The sequence below is a fragment of the Triplophysa dalaica genome, chromosome 24 (assembly GCF_015846415.1).
Source record: "Triplophysa dalaica isolate WHDGS20190420 chromosome 24, ASM1584641v1, whole genome shotgun sequence".
In the NCBI taxonomy this organism is placed as follows: Eukaryota; Metazoa; Chordata; class Actinopteri; order Cypriniformes; family Nemacheilidae; genus Triplophysa; species Triplophysa dalaica.
In genome coordinates this window covers 9,094,823-9,119,026 of record NC_079565.1, presented here as the reverse complement: position 1 = coordinate 9,119,026, position 24,204 = coordinate 9,094,823, and the positions used below count along the sequence as shown (strand labels likewise).

Here is a 24,204-nt window from a genome sequence, read left to right as displayed (position 1 = left end):
TGTAATAATCTTAGTCATCATAGGCCATGTGTAGTCAAAGGTGGGTGTTAGTTCCTGGGCTTCAAAAGTCGCTGGATTACAATGATTTAACCCTCCACAGGCCTTCATTTTGCCTTCTTAGTAATTACAATGAAATGCTTATATGGCAAGTCAAGATTTTTCTCTCTTTATAATAATAGTGCAGTGTAGAATATGCTGATTTGACATGGAATATTGAGGCCATTATTATCTCTTTAGAAAAGACACACAGCAGTCACACATCCACGATGTCTGTGTGATCAGATCACTATTGGCCAATGAATAAAATATAGTGGCTAGTTACAAGGTCGACAAATTATGGTTTTATACCCTTTTGTTGTTTGTCCTTCTTGTGTCCGAACACTTTTGTCTAGTTGTAGGTGAGGCCAATTTAATTTGTCTATATTAAGTAAGGAATGTTATAATAGCTTTCGGAGCGCTCCTCCGCGTTCTGCTAACGAGAAAACGTTTTGTAAACATTTATTTTGCAGCCTGCCCACATGTGTAGTACTCTCGCCTTAAATTTAAGCAAACAGAATTAATTACATTACAATCAGCAGTTTAAATGTAACTGCATAACTTATCACATATCTCAAAATATCGAAGTCAAAATGCGTTATCCTCCACTGTGAGTGACGCAACTGGGCTCCGCCTTCCTGCCATAGGCCCCGCCCCATCCCGTGCGCATCCCGTCCGCATTCTGCAAGAGGCACGGGAAAACAGGGATACTCCATTCTGAAGAAAACAAAGGGGGGTTTGCGCTGATGGTGTCATGATTTTAAGTTTAATCACTTGTTTTTAGTGAATTTAAACCGTTTTTCAATGATACTGTTGTGAAGGTACGTTATCAAACACAAATCTGCAAAAGCCGTTATTCGTTGCAATAAAGCAGACAATATAACCGACCAAAATCCATCCTCCCCCCTCCTGAAGTCTCCCATAACTCTACCGTCCTGCTGCCATGTTGGATTGAAGGATCGTTATTGCTTTAGGAGTTCGGAATGAAAGTTTATAATATGCCGTCGGTTAAAAGTGGTCGCGTTAAAGAATAAGCAATTCACGGGAGTTAACGACTCGCATCTGCACCGCTCGCGCGCTGGGAGAAACACTACGCCGGATCTACTTGTATGCGGAATTCCTTACGGGATGCACGGAGCGCAGGCCATGTTGATCTGTGATTGCACGCATTTCACATAAAATTAACTTCTTTAACACGAGACGAACGCTCGATTTCATCCGCCTCCTGTTTCGTCAACATGAGCGGCCACCCGCCCCAGCGGAGGGGGGCAAATGTCGGCTCCCTGCTTCTGACCCCGCAGGAGAACGAATGTCTCTTCAACTACCTGGGCAGGAAATGCATCGTAAGTTGTGTTTACTCTTGCGGCTGATGTGTAGTCCTTCAAACGTAAGTTCACGTGCAAACGATGGAGCCTTTAAAATAGCGCATGATGCGCATTCGTCAGGTGGACAGTTAACTATTGGCACAGACGGTTTTCCTTTAACGGGTGAATAACGTTCCGCCGGGAATGTTTGTAGAGATGTGAGACGCGTGTTATGGAGGTGAGATGGGAAATATAGTGCTGTTTTTATGAAGAATTGCTTGCTCTACATTGCATAATTTCAAGATAGAAGACTTGCCTCAGTAAGGCCGTTGGCTCGGGTAAGGTAACGTTGATACACAAGTTGTATCTTGAATTTAAGTGAGCAGTCTTTTCAGACAGCATTTTAGGCTACTTTGCACGTGCAAAATGCACACAGGCAGCCCTTCATCCAGCCACACCACACCTTTACGTTGGTACACATGTCTGACACATAGGGTTGGACAGAATAATGTAAACACCAAAGGTTATGATGATGTGGTGTTAGATCACCATTTGTCTCTTGTGCAATATTGTACCATATTCCTATCAAAATATTGCTGAACCTGCTTCACACTATTCTCATAATTGGTGTGCATACTAGTTTGTCCAGGTCTTGTATATTTGTTTATTACGTGTTATAATCCCATAGGAAACCCGCAGGCATGTTTAGAGACAATCTCACCCTGTTCTTGCAGAGCAGTGGACAGGAAATTACTAACAAGGAGGCATTTGTTGCAAGTGTTTCCTTGTTTTCCTAAAACTGCGGACGCAGCACAGACAGGTGACATGTCTTGTGTTCTTATGAAACGCGTCAATAGTTGACTCTTATCGAGATGTAAGGGCTTGTCATCCAAAAAAATCTATTTCTGTCTCATTCGTATGTGGAACACAACAGAAGATATTTTGAGAAATGTCTCTGTGGTTTCGTGTCTGTACAGTGAAAGTCAAGGGTGGCCAATGTTCTTTGGTTACCGACGTTCTTCAAAATATCTTCTTTTGCGTTCTGCAGAAGAATTGTCATACAGGTTTGGAACGACATGATGTTAACAGATCTGTATGTCTCGTGTCGCCCACGTCAAAATCGTTTTATTTTCTTGCTTTTGAAGATAATGCAGGTATCTGCATCTGATTCACAAAAATGCCTTTGTTTCGTGTCAGACCTACTTTAAGTTGCCCGTCCATGACTAGGTTGAAGAGAAGATTGTCCCCACGCAAACGGTGTCAGTCCATGAACGACAGCCAAGAGTCCAGGACATGAAGGGAGCTTTCACAGGAAATGACTTAATATGAGACGCGCTGTTTGGATCCAAGCAGTCATGGGTTCATTCATCACTGTGTCCTGAACCTTCACCGAAAACCAAAGGCAGGGGATGGATGGAGTCCAATTCGCACAACAGAGAGAGAGAGAGAAGGAAAAGATCGAAAAAAAGACGTTCAGGGGGAGTGCATGATCAGCAGTCTTTGAGGACAGGAAGTGAACTGATCTGCCTCCTTTCCATGGAGATTTGAGCTTTAATGAATAGCACTGCTGAGCCAGTACTGATCTAAGATCAGGTTTCCATACACTGACATGAACGCACTGATCTCTATGAATGTTGGGGAAATATGGCCTACGCATGCATATTTATGTTTTTGGTAGACACTTGGGAATGGGAATGCAGTTTGGATGCTGTTAACCATGCAAAGCCTGGCGAACGTCCATCAGCTTTCTCACCTTTCTTATCAGTTGAAGTGTTGTTTGTGTTCAAGGCAAGGTAGTAAGACGTGAGGATAAGAGATGGAAAACCAGCTTGTCTTTGAACTTGATGAACTTTAAATACAGGGTGCAGGCGTCTTAAATACGTTGTTGTGCAGTTGGCGGCCAATATGCTGAGAATGCATTTCTTAGCATGAGGAATCACTTTTTCAGAACTAGAAGTCTAGAAAAGTCTTTGATGTTGCATTTCATGCCCTGATAGGATGGAATTGACTTGGTAACCAGCATTCTTAATTGTATTAATTCAAGCAGATTTCCTGATGATTATGCAGTTTTGCATTGAATGCATTTTTTATTATGAATCGGTCAGTTCTGGTCATTGATTCTGATTGGTTGAGCCGAGTTCTAAGCCGTTATAAAATACCCCGACATATAACTGCTGACGGCATAACATAGCCTAAATATAACTTTATTTACTTTATTTTATGAAACCTTGCTACGCATATGGAAAAAAATTTTTTATACAAGCAACAAGCTTTTAAACTATCTGGTTGGACTGAAACCCAAATGTTTTTTACATAAATGATTACTATTGGTCACCCTTCTTGCTTGCCTGTGGGTTTTGCAATTATTTAACCAATAATAAGAGTTTGTCAACTTTGACAACACAGTGTTTCGTCAAAAGTTGTTTTTTAGTGTTTTTTATTTAAAAAAATAAAAATATTTTTTATTTATGATTCAAATAAATTATTCAAAAAATGCAGTATTTCATTATCCATAAAGTGGCAATTTTTCCGATTCAAGCTTTTAGTCAAACAGCGATTATTTCAAAAGAGCATAACATACAAATCTTGCTTTGCAAGTTCTGCATGATTCGCAAATTACATTTATTAAATGTATAAAATGAATAAGTGTAATTAATAAAATTGTACCAAAAAATATTTGGTTTGGGAATGTCGGATAAAAAATCCCAAATTCAAGTCTTGTGTGCATCACTACAAATAATCGATTATCAGAACAGTCAAGTTCATCAAAACAAACTAGAAATTATAATCACGATTATTTTGCCCAAGATCAATGTAGCACGACTACACATTGACTTTGGAAACAAAGTAAATTATTAATAAATCAATTTAACACTGGATTCAACTTAATAACAATTAAAAAATCTATGTAAAAAATATTTAACGTATGAGTGCATATATTTAAATGAGTAATAAAAAAATAAGAAATGAGACCGTTGTTGCAAAATGCATTGCTGCATAGTAATTGTTTTCTAGTATATGGTTTAGCATAGTATAACAGTTTTTAAGTAGTTTGTTTTCATAACTGTTGGAAGTCGAAATTGAAAATCCATAATGATTAATTGAACAGCCCTACAACAAGTAAATTCATTATTATTTAGAAAAATAAATGAATCTGTACATTATTTCCCTAATATCATAACAACCTTTGATAATTGATCAGACATGCTGTGTCTAGTTCATGTAAAAGCTGTTGTGAAGGATAAGGGAACACTGTTGTGTTTTTGTTTTTGTACAATCGCTCACCGCAAGCATTTGTCTGTGTTGCTTGTCCATGGAAAATATTTCATCTTCTAAACTTTTGGCTGTCCTCCCTATGACAGTATTGCCAAGACGCTGACCTATTTTTCCCTTTGGTAACCCACGTCCCGAAAAATGGTGTTCGCAGTGCTTCTTTCGGTCATGAGTATGGAACGCAGACACGTGCCTGAATGAGTCCCTGTAGAGAGGTTATAAAATGCCTCTTCCTTGTGTGCGTCTCTCAGTGGCTGCAGTTAAAATTACAGCAGTGTTTTATATGCGCAGTGGTTTATATGCGCAGTGGTTGGTGTATTCACATCACCATACTGCCGGATTCATTCACTGATTTTAGTCTATTTCTGTGAAATGTGGATAGTTTGCGTGTGATCCTAACAGAATTCAACCTTACAGGTTATGAGAAGAATTTTGCACATATGCTGATGTTTGGTGCAAGAATTGTGTTTCACTTGGCCCTTAAGCACCATGTCTGTTTTATTCATTTTTATTGGAAAATTTTAGGATCGAATAATGTGGGTAGGAATTATTCAGAGTCACATTTCATTAATCTTTCCAACAATATTTTAGAAAGTTGCGTTAGTAAGTCAGAAGTTGGTGCTATATTAAAGGGATAGTTCACCTAAAAATTCAATTCTTCATCATGCTCTTGTCATTTCAAACCTGTATGACTTACTTCTGAAGAACACAAAAGAAGATATTTTGAAGAATGTTGGCCCCCATTGACATTCAATGTATGGACACAAAACCACAGAGACATTTCTCAAAATATTTTCTTTCGTGTTCCACAGACGAACAAGTCAAATACAGGTTTGGAATGACATAAGGGTCAATAAATGATGAAAAATGTTGGTAACACTTTACAATAAGGTGCTATTGGTTTTTCAGCATTTATTAATCCTTTCCTGCTAATGTTAGTTAATGTCAATATACAGTTATTTATTTTAGTTCATGGTGCATTAACTAATGTTAACAGTGAAACATTTTATGTATTAGTAAATGCTGTTTAAGTATTGTTCATTGTTAGTTCATGTGAGCTTATGCATTAACTCTAATTGTTAACAAATAACACCTTACTGTAAAGTGTCACCAATGTGTGTTATTGTCGGGTGAACTATCCATTTAAGTTCTCTCTATATAGTAGTTTGCCTTATTTATTTGGTTTCATAATATACATTTACATAAATACAAATCAGTTTTGCTCTCATCTTACCTAACATTATTTTTCGAATATAAACAGGTTATAGAACTCATAGGTTTGACACGCTTTTGTGATTGTTTGTCTTTGCAGACTATGTGCTCAGCAGTGGTTCAGGTGTACGGAGCAGACAGAAGTTCATCCTGGGTGAAGAGGTGCTGTGGTGTAGCGTGCTTGGTGAAAGATAACCCTCAGAGGTCTTATTTTATCCGTGTATTTGAAATCAAGGTGAGATCGCATGTCTTGGATGAACAAATATATAGCCATGGAATTGATCTATTGAAGGAGACACTACCAAATAGCTCTGGGGCTTATAATGGCCATACAGCTTCAAGTCCGGTTCACTTATTTTAATTTTTTGACACCTTATGAGAATTTGACACAATGCCTGTTCCCCCATTTATATCACAATGTAACAATTTTGTTAAAAAGTTTTTTCGCTTAAATTTTTAATGTTTCTTAATGTAGTTTAACATGCTACAAAATTAAATACATTTTTTACCATCGAGGGTACTTGCAAAAAGCCAAAAATATTTTCACACTTATACATTTCTGTATTATTACTCATACAGAAATGACAAGGTACTGGCATAACTGTGCTCAAATCAACACTTTAACATAACTGTACTAAAAATAGTCGTCCAACACATGCCGAATTAATACTGTCATCACAAACCATCATCATCGTTTCATCCCACCTTCCCTGTGCTACAGAAATTTCTAGAATATTCTGACAGTGACAATTGTAAACAAATTTTTTTAATATGTGAACATTTGTACAGTTTTTGTTTATTTGCAATATACCGATATTATGGATGCACCGATACCAGTATCGGTATCGGGCCAATACCAAGCTCATACTTAAATTTAAGTAGACCTGGAATTTTTTTTTATCAGTACGATACTGGTTTATGAACATAATCGTACATTATACAGGCATCTGTTATAGGTATCGGCAAGTGCCAGAAAAATATCGGTACTCGTACTCAGTCTTTAAAAAATGGTATCGCTGCATCCCTAAACGATATATCATAATTAATTATATAAGCTCAAAATTTACTTACTAAACACTATAGACTAAAACATTGATGTTACCACAATATGTAGCAGCACAGAATTGGACAAGAGTTATAAAAAGGTCGGGTGAAACAACAATTTGTTACACTGTGTATACTGCTGGTGCCTATAAACGTCTTTAAATTGTTTTTTTCTTTCCCCTTACTTTTCAGGATGGGAAAACAAAGTTTGAGCAGGAGCTCTACAATAATTTTGCGGTTACTAACTCGAGACCTTACTTCATTACCTTTGCAGGAGACGTGAGTCCTTTGTCTTTCGCATTATTGACAATTTGCAAAAATGCAAACAGTCAAATGTTCTGTTTAATGTGTGTTGTTATTCTTGTAAAACTGCCTTTAGCTTAAGCAAGGGTATGTTCCGGCTTTGTCAGTCATACGCTGTGTTTCTCTCTTAGTCTTGTCAGATGGGACTCAACTTTGCCAGTGAAGAGGAAGCCAAGCGATTTCGGAGTGCACTCAACGAACTGCTCAACAGGCGACAGAGGAAAACTGGTAAATGTGCTTTTTCTTTTAATGGGACAGTTCTCCTAAAAAAAACACAATTTTCAAGTAAGTTATTTATGTACTCCAAGAAATAGAGAATTTAATATAAACGTAAACAAAAATAAAATAAACATGTTAGTTCACATATATAATAAATATATATATATGGAAAGAACATCAGACAGGTTTGGAATATTTTTTTATTTTTAGTTGAACTGTCCCTATAACTCTCAACATGCTTTATATTTTATTGTTATATTAGTGCCTTGTTTTATAGAAATCAAATCTTTCACATGTGAATCATACATAACAGGCTCATTTATATTTTGTTGTTAACCCGTTTTCTCTTGCCGCGTCTACATTTGCAAACCTCTCTGTCCAGCCTTCCTTCTGTACCTCTTGGTGTATAGTTGTCATCTGTTGTAGTGGTGTAGTCGTAGTGAGTGTCCTAGTGTTCACTCAGTAGGGTGTGTCGTAAAAACTTTACAGTGGGCCTTTTCTCCTCGCACCCCACTTGTAAACTCAGCAGTCTCTCTCTTCAGTTCCTGGCAGGGTTCCAGTACTTCCTGTTCTGTTTTGCACGCTCGGCTTTGAAGTTTAGACTAACTGGTTTATAAAGAGGCCCTGGTCCTTTAAACATCTTGTTTATGTGTGCCCACTTACTTTTCATTTGATTGAATGAAAAGAAAGCATGCTCAGTAGTGCATCAACTATTGATTGATCTCTAAATAAATAATATGTTTTTGTGTTAAAGGAGGAGCGTGTTAGTTTCGAGCTACTAGTAGCACCAAATGGAAATTGATTGATTCCAGGTTCTCTAAATTGTTGGAGTCACACAGGGATGCTTTATTGTCCGTGCCAACAAGATGTAATAAAACCAATTAGAGAATTGTTCAACCTCATGTACACAAAAACCTGAACGTGTTTCTTTGTTCTGCCAACACAAAAGGAGAATGCACAACCTGCTCATAGCCTTACAGTGAAAGTGAATGGTGACTACAGTTGACAAGCAAGATTTTCAGTGTATGACTTACATTTCAGTCTTCTCGCTACACAAATCTATTGGATGGCTTTAGTAACACTGCAATATAGCACACAACTATTTTTACGCTCCTTGTTTGTTCCGAATAAAGCATGACAGCTCCAGTCCCCATCCACTTTCATTGTAGGGAAAACAGCAGTGTGAACATTTTGCCAAATTTCTCCTTTTGCATTCCGCAGATAAAAAATGTCACACAAGTTTGAAACATCATGAAGGTTGTCATTTTTGTGTGAACTATGCCTTAAATCTAGTTTGCGGCTCTCGTCATTTACGAAAGGGTGCTGAAGCTCAGGGCCTCTCTGTTTACCATCGTTCACCTTAATCTTTCCAAAACTAACATAATAAAATCTTTCCCTTTCCTCTGGGTGACTTCCTGCTGACTCTCTTCCTCCCCGTTACTGACCTCACTAGTCATATAATTTGGCCTCCACATTTTAACAATGTTAATTTTGTTTTTGCAGAGAAAAGGCGTGACCCACTGAATGGTATGTTTGCTGGCACTTGCATTCTCTCATTAACTTTAATTTCAAGATGTCAGTGCTAATAATTCTTTGCTTGTTGTCGTTTTAACCACTCTTTTTGAGAGAAATTTATATATTTGAAACTACAGATATTAACCCGACAAGACATCAATCGTATTACTTTGAATGGGAAGAACGTCCCTCCTTCCAAGAAAAATTACAGCCTATCAAAAAACATATCTTATGGTGACCTTAGTGAGCCATTTTAAAATGTCATTTTTTTCCAGTTAAAGTAGATACAACTTGGTCTGTTTGACAGCCCAGAGGCTGTGCAAATACATCCGCTAAATGTGATGACTTTCCTTAAAGGAAAATACAGAGTTCAAACAAATGATGTTTCACAAAAATCAGTACAAATATACACATGAGCGTTGTCAAGCGTGAAGGTACGTGAAATAAGAATGTTTTTGCATATACGCGTACATCATACGTGACCTACATGAGAGCAACGTTTGGAACCTTTATAGACGACTGGGGTTAATGTGTGCAATGTGAGGCCACATGGATCATTTCATGTGACTGGTGTTTCACGGTCCTCTCTCTTTTAATCACATCACATCACAGAGATGTTTAGTTTAAAGATCTCATCGTGTTTGTGGTGTTGCCGTGACTTTTTATTCAAATTGTCACTGGTAGTTTGGTCTATTATGATGCTTACTATGTGAAATAGTAGCAGGGCATGTGTGGTACCAGTTACAGACGTGAAGATTCCTTCTGGTTTTCTTCAAAAGCACAGTCAAAGTGTGATTTCCTCTCGTGTTGATGTGTTTCCTGTAGACAAAGGGCGGACTGAAAGATTTACTGAAAATTTTACCAAACTTGCCCACAGAGATTAAGCGGACCTTGCAAGCAAAACAAAAGTCAAGCCAAGAGGCATTTCTGTGTGTGATGAATGATGTTATTAAGATTAACTTTTTTAATTTCAATTATTCATTCTTAATTTTAAAAAGGCCTTATGCAGCCTTTTATATATTTTCATATGATATTCATTTTTACATTTACATTTAGTCATTTAGCAGACGCTTTTATCCAAAGCGACTTACAAGTTGGGTAAACAATGGAAGCAACTGGGGCAAACAATAGGACAACAAAAAGCACAAGAGCAATTAAAACATGTCTCGCAAAGCATACTACAGTGTACAGAACTAAATTTGGGTTTAACTAAGCGCAACAAAGCATGCATTTTTTTTTTAACATAATTTGTTTTGCTCTCAAATACAACATATTTGCTTGCAAATACACAAATGTAAGCCTGTATCCACATTTATCTCACATTTGTACTCAAGCCCTAGAAGTGCCTTGTTTGTAAATATTTCTGCATATTAAGTTCATCCTTGGATTGGAAAAGTATTTTTTAACATCAACAATTTACCATTAAGACATACAAGGTAATGTTTTGATTTGATCAGTGTTTATAGAAGCCAAGTTGATTTTATACATTTTACACATACAGGTCACTCAAGTGGGCATCTATTCAAAATGTTAAAAACAAAAATCTACTCATTCAGCTATTCGTTTTCATGCGTATGCATGGGTGTGCACATCAACCAATAGATAGGACACAAGTGCAGTGGTGCATCTTCCAAACAGGGAAGAATCCTCATGAAAGGTTTAGTAGAGAATATACACAATGCAAAGTTTTCCAGTTTGGATTTCAGTTTTACAAACATCTTTCAGTCAGACTGTTATGTAATTAAAAAAACTGTATCAAAATAAATTCAAACCAATTACTTGAACATGAAAACGTTTGGTGACAAGTCAACATATTTGCCCTACATTTGTTTTGACCGCCCTGGAGGCAAGTCATTTGTTTTATTTTTTTCCTTTTTGCAATCTGTTCACATTACAAATTCATAGCTGTTGTTACAACCATATTGTGCCCCTGCCTAACAAACGTTATGAATATTGAAAACTAACATTGAATTAAAATGAATTGAATAGTTCACCCGAAGAATAACATTTTCTTAATTTACTCCCCCTCATGTTTTACAGATGTACATTACTTCCTGTCTTCAATTTAGCACAATGTTTTTTTTTTATATAAATGAATATATTCATATATTTATGTTCTTATAAAAGTACTACATTTTTGAGCCTTCAAAAAGCACAACGATCCATCATACAAGTCCAAAAAACTCAAGCACAACATAAGAAAACAAATTGACATGTCGTATAGATTTTAGTGCTGTTATGTTTGTTTTTGATGTAATTTATCATAACTTTGTTCAGTAGATGGCATAAGGGTGATTTTGAGAGAATTTTTGCGGTGAACAGTGCCTTTAAAGGAATACTCTGCCCAAAAATTAAAATACAGCCACAAATTACTTGACCTCAAGTTGTTCTAAACCTGCATATGTTTTTTTCTGTTTGGTTGAACACAAAGAAAAATGGTTGGAGAATAACATCATGGACGACCAAATTATTGTATTACTTTGTTCTGTTGAACACAAAATTAGATATTTTGAAGAATGTAAGAAAGCAACCAGTTCTGGGACACTTTTGAAAACCACTGTCATTTTTCCCACTATGGTGGTCAATGGTCGCCAAGAACTGTTTTGTTATAAGCATTCTTCCAAATATCTTCCCAAATATCAACTCATTGTGGGGGGGGTGGTTGGGGGAGTAATTCCCAACAGAATTGTCATATTTGGATGGACTTTCCCTTTAAGTGATGCATCTTAGTGTTTTTTAAACGAAAGATCAGGTTGTATAAGGTGTTTTCCACCTGAAAAAAATCTGATGTAATCTTTCCTAGCACATCTCCTTCCTGTCCACCACCTTATTGTGTAACAACACTGGCGATGGACATCCACACGACTATTATTTAACACGGCTAATATAAAGACACTTTCAGTTTAGTGGTGTGAAGTAAATAAAAACTCTATAAACATCAATTGAGAGATAAGAGAAGCACACACTTGTTATAAAGAACAAGTATAAAGAACTTGTAATGCTTACAGCGAATTTCAGAGATTAAACAGGATTAGCAGTGACTTCACCGATTTATGTAACATTCTGTTCTGCGTAAATTTGTTTTAGGATTTAGACTATTTGACTAGATTGGTTTGCTGAGCTGCCAGCATAACACAAGACATTTTCAACAGGTTTATAAAGAACCTCAGGGGACTCGCTAGCCGGACGTTAGGTGGCTTGTTTGACGTCACGCGTTGGGTTAGCTAGCTGTCCTCTGGTTTCTCGCATTAATGCTGGACACCGAACATGATGTTTTGCACGACCTTCCTGTCTGCCCCGTCTGAGGAGGTTTTGGAGAACATGTTGAAGCCAGATGGTAGCTTGTTGCCCCTGCAATGCTCGGTGTTGTCAGGAGACGGACTCAAAGCGTCTTTACCTTTTCCTTGTATTAATACGCTGTCGAAATGTCATAACGGCAGAAGTTCCTTCTACGCAAAGGATGTTCATTCAGGAGGAGCTCGGGGTTATGTTTGGAGAATTGGTAGAGGTCACAGGAAGGTCTGGGCCTTCAGTCAAGGTGAGCGTTTGGGGTGAAGTGCTTTGAGGAGGTTTGGCAAGTGGAGAAGAGCGAGATCTGTGAGTCTTTGCGATTGTAGTTGAATGTGTTTTGAATGTTGTGAGAGATGTGGTTGATCGGACCGAGTTAGGAAGAACGTTCCACCAGGAAGGAGTTGTGAAGAAGGATGAGCGGGAAAGTTTGAATGGTTTGTAGTTTGCATGATGTGATAAGATTTGGAAATAAGTTAATCTAGTTTTTGTCATCGACTATTGGATATTATGCAGGAAGGACATTTTTTTTTATTTTGTAAATATATACGTCGGTCAAAAGTTGGTAAAAAGCCATTGATCTGAAGGTGTATGCTTAAAGGGATAGTTCACCCCAAAATATCAATTCAATCTTCGTTTACTTACCCTTGAGTTGCTCCAAATCTGCATACATTTCTGATGAACACAAAGAAAGATATTTGGAAGAAGGTTTGTCACCAAATAGTTCTGGCCACAATTGACTACCCTAGTAGGAAAAATGACAATGATAGAGAAGTGCTTCTATACCACCAAGGTATTGTTCTGGCTTTTGTTAAAACGAGTAACTTTGTATGAACACCTATTTGCTCCTGTATGACATATCGCTTGCGGCTCCATGAACTTTCTGTAAGTTGCTTTGGATAAAAGCATCTGCCAAATGACTAAATGTAAATGTAGTCAGTGGTGCCCCAGAACTGTTTGCTGTCTTACATTCTTCAAAATATCTTCTGTTGTGTTCATCAGAACAAAGAAATTTAGAAAGATGTGTAACACGAGGGGTAAATGAAGACGTAATCCTTATTTTAAGGTGAACTGTCCAATAGTTTGGAGACATAAATATAATTTTCTTAACAAAACCAACATTTTATTCAATGAATGATGATGTTTTGAAATGGATGACTCCACTTTTGCTCCACTGACTTCCATTCATACGCATGGAAGTTTGAAACGCAAGCCCATCCGAAGATATTTCGCATATCGCTTCACAGCAAAGTTTAAGTTTGGTGAACTCAGACCTGCGAACTCGCGTCACGTGAATGCATGAGACCAATAGAAGATGAAAACCTCTCGGTACAGAAATGTTTAAGATTGAGGAATCGCTCCTGCCCATTCTTGCAGCAACCAATTTCGCTAGTGCAAGTCTAGTGTGACTGTGGAATTAGACTGAATGATGAAGAAAGAGCAGCTTATAAGAGCACAGAATAGATGGGAACTCACAAATATAAGCTTAAGAAAAATATAATATAGCAGATTTATAAAATGACAAGAAATCATTTTTGCACATTCTAGGCAAAAGTTGACTGAAGATGATTCTTAAATAGTTTTTTTTTTGTTATAACTTATTTCCTATACGTTTTAATTCATACTTTGTGTGTAAGATGTGGAAAATCTTATGAATATGTGTTCGAAAACATTTGACCGGTAGTGTATACTATGTCCAGATTAAACTATCTTAAATGTGACCGTTAGCTAATGCTTTCAGTTTTGGGGAGAGCTCTGACACAAAGCCTCTTGTTCCTACAGCATTCCCACTATGAAAGCGGCTTTAGTTTCAACGTTTGTCTGTGATGAGAATCATTATGACAGTGAATGTGTAATGATTCACAGAGTATTTTGCTTGTGGCTGTGTTGGTCACTAATGTATGTATTTAATGGGGTCATGTTTGTTAAATTAAAATAAATGACATGAAATGTTGTTGAAACCTTCTACAATGGGTTGAATCTAATCTAATCTAAAACTCTCATTGTTAAGGTTCAACAACCATAATTATCTTGTGTTTCAAAAATGCAACTTGTTGGGTTTAAAACGTGTTTAATAGCAGAAAATGAACAGTAATTCACCTACATTGGAAGTCTATGGGGTGGATGAATAATTTTGAGAAAAGTGTGAAATTCATAAATATGTATTTCAAATATGTTTACCACCGTTCAAAAGATGCTAAAATGTAACAACGTTGCAATTTTTATATTGAAGGGTGGTGTACTTTATTAGAAAATGCACAATGGAGACACTTGACTATTGCAACCCATTGTATGATATGACTTCAACCAAAAGCCTATGAGCGTCAAACAGAAACTCCCAGAAATTCATTCATTGTGGATCGTAAAGAACAACTTTTGTGAGACGCCCCCTCATTTGTTACGCATGCAGAGAATCAGCTGTTGTTGGAAACACAAACTCGCCGGGAAATGTGTACGACAGGTTTGGCTTTCTCAGGCTGTAGCTGATAACTGTTGTCATGTGCCCAGGACCGACTCTGCCGATGGCGACGGTGGACATCAAGAATCCGGAGATAAACAACATGCGCTTCCACAACAATTCCCACATAAACAACATGGTGCACAGTGGCCTTAACAAGAAGGAAAAGAAGGTCAAAGGCAAGAGGAAGAAACTGACAAAGGCTGACATTGGGACACCAAGCAATTTCCAGTGAGTAACTACTTAACGCAATATAAGGGCTTCCTGTGTTGACAGGAAGTGACATCAGCATTACACGCAACTAATGGCTGGAAAACACTACAAAACTTTTCAATCTGAACAGATTCTTTTAAAACTAGACTTCATACACTTGCAGTCTTTTTGAAAGTTTCTTATAGAAACACACTTACTGATCAAATCTGCAGACCGGCACAGACTTTCTGCAACAAGTCTAAACTGAAAATCTGAGCAAAAGTCTTGTAGTGTATTTTAGCATTTACACACTTTAAAAGATGTTTCATGAATCGTTCTTTATTTTATAAAGACAGAAAAAGGCACCCAAACATAAAGTAATGTAGCGTGTAATATGTTCATTACTTATTTATTTATTGTGACTTCCATTGCTTTCAAAATATACAGTATATGCATTCCCTGCAAATTCATCTGAGTTTGACAATGTTAGCATGATGTCTACTGTTTGAGATACAGGCGCGTAGTTTAATTTGGTTTATAGCAAAGTATCTGAAGTAATTGACATTTTGTTAGATTTTTTTAAATGTACAATTATTTATTGGCTAGATATTGTTTGTGGGAGAATCCAAATGCAGTAGTTTCAAACACAGAGTTATTTTAGTGTACTTTAGTTTTGTACATTTTTAATGATATGAATTACCGTTTATTTTTATGTTTTCATGATTATTTAAGTTTGATTATTACCAATTTGTGTGTGCTTTAGAATTTTTTTGTTTATTGTTTTGAATAAAGCTTTTTATAGGTTTGATTTATTTTGATTTTAAATTTTCCTTATTTCCAAATAATAATTGCAGTGGTTCAACTTTGTTATATTAGTTTACTAAAATTAAAACATTAAAACCATTTCTGCCTAAAATAAATAAATTAAGCTTAATTAAATTTAGTTTGTATAGCAACAACAACAAAGACAAAGCATAAAATAAAATTTACTTATGAAATAAAGTTAACTTAAAACATTTTTGATACCAAAAACAAAACGATATTAACTCTTACTTAAACCTTATTTCAGTTTAGTACTAAAGCAACGTTTCCCATTTTATTTTGTGTTTTATAATACAATAAAATTATGTTTGATTAAAATCCCCAAAAATGTTTATAACCATTTTCACTTCGACGTAGGCCTGTATTTTTAATGTATAATATTATTTATATATATATATATTAAATGTATTAAAATTTTAAGTAACAGAAATGTTTCAATATTTTTAATTATTTAAGAAATAAAATATTTTGTTTCTCTAAAGGTGCTTCAATTATTTTCCTAAGAAGTTGAATTGTATCCCTCCCTGTGTGACACCTTATACGTGTTATTGCTTGTTTATGTTTCTGAATGGACCCCTCATGTGTTTACTGCAATACTTTACAGGCACATCGGTCATGTAGGCTGGGATCCCAACACGGGCTTCGATGTAAGTACACAACAATAACTCACTCTGTCACACACTCTCATACACACTCACATGCATGTTGAAGAATCTCTCATAGGAAAACAATGCTGACCTGTGTGGACATGGCACGATGAAATGCTTGAATAGGCTTGTGTTCATGTAGCTTCTCGCCCACAACACGGTCCAGATTCTGCGGTTTTAGACAGTAGTCAACTATCCTTACATATACTCTGGCTTGAAACAATTCACCTATTATACGCAAAGTGTTTGTCAGAGAAATGCATTCCTGCCAACTGTGCAATTTAAATTGAATCGATTTTAATGATGCCAATTGGACATTCCAGGATCAGACAGGCTACTGTGTGCCAGGAACAATAAACTGTCATTGTGTTGATCTTATGTCTATGGAAAAAAATATGCAAATGCTCCGAAGAAGCTCTCTGCATTTCAAGTGTTGCATTATGCACCATTCTGGGATTGTTATGAATGACATAATGGATTGTTATATTGCATTCTGTGTTGACAGTTAACAGTTACGCCACAAGATGGCAGTGTTGCACAGAGTTTGACAACGGAGGAGAATTTTACTAGGATTATGTGATGCAGGGCAATAGTGCATTAAAATTCCCATCGCCATTACTTTATAACAGACGCAATTTAAATTTGGATGTTTGTGAAATACAATAAGATTTGTATGATTGCAGTTGAATAACTTGGACCCTGAGCTGAAGAACCTGTTCGACATGTGTGGCATCTCAGAGGCACAGCTCAAAGACAAGGAGACGTCTAAGGTCATCTATGACTTCATCGAGAAGAAAGGAGGTGTCGAGGCAGTCAAGAATGAATTGAGGAGACAAGGTGAGACTGATCTCTGTCATGCACCATCTAATCTGAACGCCTGTAATCTGATGGCCTATCATGATCAAATGTCAAGGTTCTACCAAACTGTCCAAAAGGTTGTCCTATATCAACAAAGTCTGAACATCAGGTGATGGGTTGACACTCGTATTTAAAGGGGAAGTGTCTCATTTCGGCCACAACCAATCAAATGATTTAAAGTAATAATTAATAAATAATAACATAAATTTACAAATTGGTTTCTCAGACACTTCTGTAGCATTCTGCTCTGTGTGTGTTTGTAGTTTATTGTAGCCTATGGAGTTCAGTGCCACTCTAAATTCATGTCATCGGTTGAGCCGGACATTGAGACAGATCTCTTATGGTGCGTTCCCACCAGACGCGAATGAAGTGTTAAGCGCTAGAGATTTACATGTTAAGTCAATGCAAAGACGCGATAGACATCCTGCGGCGCGTAAATTGCAATTCGCACGAACGACGCAGCGCGTGTTGAGTGTCTCGGATGAATCGTACAAGTTGAAAAATATGAACTTTGCCTAATGTTGGCGCCGCCTCAACCAATCAGGATCTTCCTCTAGTAATGGCGTGATTATGACGTAGCGAGCGGAGGCAGAAATCCAAAACAGCAATGGAGGACAAAGTCATCGTTTGCTATATGTGGATGCCTGGATCTGTACGATACATCTAACTTTTATCGAAACAGGAATAAAAAGGATCTTGCTTGGAATAAAGTGAGTGAGGAGGTCGGAGAATCTATTAAAAAGCGCTCTTTACTCAATTTGAGCTATATACGAGACTAGAGCCGCCGAATTCGCATCTAATTCGTTCAAGGGTCCAACTACGCACAAATAGCGCAGTTTAATTCACTCAAATTGCGTCTGGTGTGAACGCTCAGTTAAAAGGATAGTTAACCCAAAATGAAAATTCTGTCATCATTTTCCGTCTTGTCATCAAACCTGTATGACTTGCGTTCTTCTGCAGAATACAAAAGAAGATATTTTGAAGAATGTTGGTAATCGAACAACGGCGGTAACCATTGACTTGGTTTTGTGTTCGTACAGTAGAAGTAAATAGGTAGTACCGTTTGAAAGTTATATAGGTTGATATCACAAGAGTAAATGATTACAGAATTTTCATATAGAAGAGTGGCAAAATAGTTGTGAGAAAAGACCTGTGACTAGCTTATACTAGTCTACATGCTACACTTGAATGAGACAAAGTAGTTAAAATATACACAATTATATAAGAATTGTCTTATAGAAGTAAGTATTTATCAGTGACATATAACTCTTAACTTAAAGAAGCTTTAAGATGGAAGCATTGTTTCATTTGATTTGTATATGTGGTTTGTCCTCAGAGCCTCCAAGTTTGTGTGGTAGGTAGAATGTGTGTGTTTCTGAGTGAACCTGGATTTAGATCTGCATGAATTAGAAGTTTGTTGCGGGTTGTTTGAATTGCTTGAGAGATGCCGATTGTATGTTGTATTTAATTTATATATTAGAGCAGAGTGTGCATGAGCTTATTACAACATGTGAATTCTGTAAAGTCGGCATGCAATTAAGAATGCCAATTCAAAAAAAAAAATATGGTTTATCCGTGCACATTATTATAAAAAAATTGCACTTTTAATCTTTGATGAAAAACTTTAAACAAACTCTCTTCACGTCTAGTAGCGAGGAATGGCGACAGGGCGGGTCTTCAAGACTGACAGATTTCAAACTGTATTATAAATCTGACTCTATTTTGTTGGCAACGGCCAACTTTTTACATTCCAATCAATACTCGATGAACGAAATCAAGTCCCGGCCTACATTTTTTCCTCATTTCTGAAGTTGTTTCACTCTGATACGGAAGAAAATACAATCACTACTTATGTTTCATGCTGACTTTAAATGTAAAAGTGTTAATTGTCTGATTCTTATTCATGAGGGTTCATGGGGAATTCCTCAGTGTTAATGGTTTTATACAACTCAATAAACATGACGGATATTTCACAACTCTAATCAAAAGATTTTTGGTCTGAGGAAGTCATACTGTTCATTATGTTGATGCGATTGGTTTTGTTGTGCTGAACTATCTTTACCACTAGAGGGCGAACTTTAAAGACACCATGAAATATACTTGCATATATTTGATGCTTTTATCCCTAAACATTTTCTGGGAATGGAACTCATGGTCATGAGCTACAGATACAGATAATCGAGGAAATCGGTTAATTCAGTCCAAATTCATGTCAAAACAAATCGACTGACAAAACTCCAGTTTTGATTTCATGGGCTCTTAAAAGTTGAGTGTTCACCCAAAAATGAAAATTCTTTCATCAACTACTCGTCCTCATGTCTTTTCAAACCTGTATTACTTTCTTCTGCAGAAACACAAAAGAAGATATTTTGAAAAATGTTGGTAACCAAACAACAATATTGACTGACCCACATTGACTCCCAATTCAGTGGACTCATTGGACACAATTTCTCAAAATATCTACTGTGCACCACAGAAGAAAGAATCACATATAGGTTCTCAATGACATGAGAGTGAATAAATGACAGCGTTTATATTTGGGTGTAATGTCCAAGCTTTGCTAATAAGTGTTTTTGGCCTTTACGTTAACAACTATTTTTCTTTACTACCAGCACCTCCGCCTCCTCCCTCCCGAGGTGGCCCACCTCCTCCACCCCCTCCTCACACTTCTGGGCCTCCACCTCCACCACCCCCGCTCCGAGGACGAGGAGCTCCACCACCCCCTCCACCCTCAAGGGCACCCACAACAGCCCCTCCTCCACCTCCTCCATCCCGGCCGAGCATGGGAGCACCTCCACCACCGCCACCCAGCAGAGGTCACCCTCCTCCCCCTCCACCCGCTCCCGCCTCCATGCCACCTCCCCCACCACCTCCCTCTGGAGGAGGCGCTCCGCCGCCGCCTCCACCACCGCCACCACCTGGACCTCCACCACCCCCTGACATGGATGAAGGCCACAGTGAACCAGCGCCCTCACCCATGGGCGGCAAGTCGGCTCTGCTGGATCAGATCAGGGAGGGCACACAGCTAAAAAAGGTGGAGCAAAACAACAGGCCAGTGTCGTCCATGGGACGCGACGCGCTGCTTGACCAGATCCGACAGGGCATCCAGCTCAAAACGGTGAGGAGCTTTTAGCTGCCATAACACGCACAGTTTCTGCCAATCTCATATTAATCTTGAGTACCTATAGAGAAGTATTATATAACACGCCACACCATAAGAGAGGGGACAGGCCACAGTGTCTTGTAAAAGGTGCACAGTAGAGGTTGACAAATATTAAGGGATCGTAATTCACAATGTGTTCAAAAAGTAAAGTCTACTTTGGCCTTTTTTGTAGACTGCTTCCATGTGGCTGGACCAGTCCAATTTATTATCTAACTGTACTCCCATGTACTAGTAGATGGAAACCGGGTCCACGTCTGTTTCCAAAATATGTTGCATTTGGACATTCGTCCATAATATGTTCATTTGATATGATTTTGCGAAGCATGACTAATGCATCAGCATCTATTTTTGGATGCTCAGGTATCAGATAATGACTCAGGACCACCCACCCCTGCACAGTCAGCGGGGATTGTTGGAGCTCTGATGGAGGTCATGCAAAAGAGGAGCAAAGCCATCCACTCCTCAGGTAAGTGCCTCTGCTTCACGCTCTCACAGGATTAGTCACCGCCGGCCACTAGAAACAGTGTTTAAATCAGTTGCCGTCTTGATTTGGGGAGGTAGATTTATGGCACCTGCACACTAGAGGAAAGAGCTGATGGAGAGAGCACAGTGTGAGGTTTGAAGAAAAGCAGGAGAGATTTGTATTTATTTTGTCGGCAAAAGCTTTTATGCTCCTAAAATGCAGCAATGGAGTTGAAAATGCGCTATATTATCGATATTGTGTAATTGATTAACCAAAGTGTCTCAATATGATCGTGGTCACATGACTGAAAAATTATAGATGTGTTACTACCTTTGACTAGGTCCATGTGGTTCGATTCTTTTATTTGATAGAAGGGAGTTTTAGGTCATTTGACCCATCTCATACTATAACTCTTACCTCCAAGCAACAGTTATGATTGGAGGATAAAGAAAAGAGGATGCTCATGGCACATTTACAAGTCATTTTAAATATCGCAATAAATACCGTAATGTGGACATCACACAGAGGTATTATCGCACAGAGAGATGTTTATATTGTTACATCCCTACTTCTCGGAAATTCTCATTGGGCAGTTTTCTCAGCTTTTATACAAAGAGCATCACTTTCACAATTTATTTATAGTTTCCTCTCATTTAAAACTGATGTGAGTAGATGTTCTTAATTTTACCCCATAAAATATTTGCACTTACAAATTGACTTCTTTGTCCAATGCAAGTGGGTTTGATAGTAATGAGTTTTCCATCTGTTTGGGCTTCAGATGAAGACGAGGACGATGAAGAAGACGAAGACTTTGAGGATGATGATGAATGGGAAGATTAATCCACCTGACACTAAATCCACCCAATAGATTCAGTGATACTAAATTCAGAAACTTTCCCAAATTTTACTCAAAATCCGTGTTTGTTTGTTCATTCGTTTGTTTCAGATCGCTGTATATTTTTGTTGCCTTTTCGTTGCTTTTTTAATAATCTGTGCAATACCTCATGTAATCTGTAAAGTATTGTCATTTATCATCTGTTAAAGAATCTCCTGGAATAACCATGTGAAGCGTAACGCCAGGATTCATCATTTCGTTTGACCTGAATGTTTGTTTTTCCCTCTGAGCGGGAAAAGGGAGATGGACGGATGCTCGGCGTCCCCATTTATTGTTGAATAATGATTTAGATAACACTATTTTCATACCCTACTTTTCTGTACTTTCGAGTTTTCTTATTCAAATCCTAGTTTAGCATTCTTAGATTTTCTAAGAGGTTCTCCTATCAGATTATGTATTTCCCTTGTATTGTTTCCCTTGTAAATGTACACCACCGCTGATATATTGAGGCTATATATATTTTTGCACGAATAACAAAAGGAAATTCACTGCAGGAACACATTGGCTGAACACTTTAAATGTGATTTCGGTGGTAATCGTGATCGGACTACGTTGCACGTCACAGAGTTTTTGGTTTCACTTTATTAACAAGGAAATAAAATACTTTAGATTCAAACTGGCAAGTTACGAGTACAGCTTGCTTCTGAATACCATCGAATTTCCGATCATATGGAGAAAGACTGAAGAATAGCACTTCATCAAACACGATTTAAACTTTCATTCATTAAAAGCTTTCAAAAGGAAGATGCTTGACTGACAACTACATTTAAGGTAATGAAAAAAACAACAAACCTTTGTCTCATTAATGCTGGTTTAACAGTATTTGTCTGTCTGAGTTGAAATTGCTGTCCTGTAAGGATAGTGCTGTAAAAATTGACATCAGATCTTACAAGTGGGTTGGAATGTGGAATGAAAACACTAAATTCTATACTTAAATAAATGATATTTACAAACCTGAGATGTGGTGCCTTCATTCTTACTATTCTATTCTGTTATTTCCTTGTGCACTTTCCTGTTTGACCCTATAAGTAAAATCATCAAAGAAAAAGGATTTATGGTGTTTTTATGTAGCATGTATAGATATAACAAGTGGGTGAAGCTGGTTTCATCAGGGGAATTAAATGCATCTTTATTATGTGTCTGTATGTGGGATGAAACGGCTGTCTATCCTCAGGAATAATGATGAGAGGCCTGCAAAGAAAAAATAACAGTTTCTCTGATGTTTTGTCTTACAGTAAAGAAGTTCAAAAAAATAATATCCACAGCAGATACCTTAAGGAACGTTCATATATAGCCTCAAAAAAATTAAGAGACCATTAAAAAAATTATAATTTCTACCTGAAATGTACTATTTATAGGTATGTGTTTAGGTCAAATTATCATTTTTGTTTCATTCTGTGAAGTATTAACAATATTCCACTTGCATTTATTTGCAGAAAATGAAAACTGGAGAAAAGGGACAAAATAAGACATATGATGCTCTGTAGTTTTTCAGGCCTCAAATACTGAAAAGAAATCAAGTTCATATTCACTTTTAAGCAATTCAACAGTAATAATTCTACATATATTTGGGTAAAGTTCAAACTTAATTTTTTATGTAATAACCTTGATTTTCTATCACAGTTTTCATCTGTGTTGTCATGCTGCAAGTCTTTCACATTGCTGTTGGCTGACTTTGTCACTCCTGAGGTTAGATTTTGTTGAAATTCAACTGCCACAATACATCTAGAAATGCTGATTTAATGAACGTTTGGAATGGTCTTTAAAAAATTTTAATGGTGTATATTTTCGCACCAAGGCTACTATGACTGAACAGAATGATAACCTTATCAACACCTCTTTGATATTTGTTCTTTAAAGTCTTGCCTTTAAGATTCATTACATTTATGGAGGCTTTTTATGACTTGAAATGATGACCGATTGATCCATTTGGTTAAGATCTGTTTTAATGCTGGACTTTACTTGATACTGGTATTGTGTTCTAGATCCTGGCTAATGATTCTGTCAAAACAAAAGATCTGAACCAGAAGATACCCTGAATGAATAATTCGATTCTTGGTATAAATGGGTAATTATTGCTTGAAGTCTTATAACCAATTTCCAAGAGACCTGCTTTTAGCAGGAATGGTGTCAACCAAATCCTCAGATTGTAGTTTCCTAGTGAAAAATTCTATTGAATTTGGAGTTTGTCCAAAATGAGAAATCTTTCATCCTTAATTCACTCTCGTGTCTTTCCAATCCTGTATGACTTTCTTTCTTCTGCAGAACACATAAGAAGATATTCTGAAGAATGTTGGTAAACAAACACCATTGGCTATTATTGACTTCCATTATATGGACACAAAAACACTTTCTAAAAATATCTTCTTTTGTGTTCCACAGAAGAAAGAGTCATGTTTTGAACAATATGATGACAACATCTGTATTATTGGGTGAACTATCCATTTCAGCAAAAGCATAAAAAAGTATTTTGGCCCGAGTTCCTTCTTTTAACCTTTCACAGTAAAGCAAA

The 24,204-nt window shown here is 37.2% G+C and overlaps 1 protein-coding gene across 2 annotated transcripts; it reads left to right on the top strand.

The window, feature by feature from the left end:
* The first annotated feature begins 717 nt into the window (after window positions 1-717).
* wasla (WASP like actin nucleation promoting factor a) lies at window positions 718-22,650 on the top strand. 2 transcript variants are annotated; one of them, XM_056739999.1, is made up of 11 exons: window positions 719-1,379; window positions 5,926-6,060; window positions 7,062-7,148; window positions 7,304-7,400; window positions 8,895-8,918; window positions 14,703-14,883; window positions 16,271-16,313; window positions 16,997-17,150; window positions 19,784-20,289; window positions 20,695-20,800; window positions 21,576-22,650. In XM_056739999.1, exons 1-11 carry the CDS (start codon window positions 1,275-1,277, stop codon window positions 21,635-21,637), a joined length of 1,500 nt encoding a protein of 499 aa, XP_056595977.1. In that variant the 5' UTR covers window positions 719-1,274; the 3' UTR covers window positions 21,638-22,650. The 2 variants fall into 2 exon arrangements, with proteins under 2 accessions (XP_056595978.1, XP_056595977.1); XM_056740000.1 differs by lacking the exon at window positions 8,895-8,918 and having other exon boundaries at window positions 718-1,379.
* Window positions 22,651-24,204: the final 1,554 nt, after the last annotated feature.

What these genes read in the sequence shown, in the direction of transcription:
- wasla (XM_056739999.1), top strand. Translation starts at nt 1,275, where the DNA reads ATGAGCGGCCACCCGCCCCAGCGGAGGGGGGCAAATGTCGGCTCCCTG. An exon ending in TCCGTGTATTTGAAATCAAG is followed by an intron (nt 6,061 to 7,061) that starts GTGAGATCGCAT and finishes CTTACTTTTCAG; the next exon opens with GATGGGAAAACAAAGTTTGA. An exon ending in AAGGCGTGACCCACTGAATG is followed by an intron (nt 8,919 to 14,702) that starts GTATGTTTGCTG and finishes TCATGTGCCCAG; the next exon opens with GACCGACTCTGCCGATGGCG.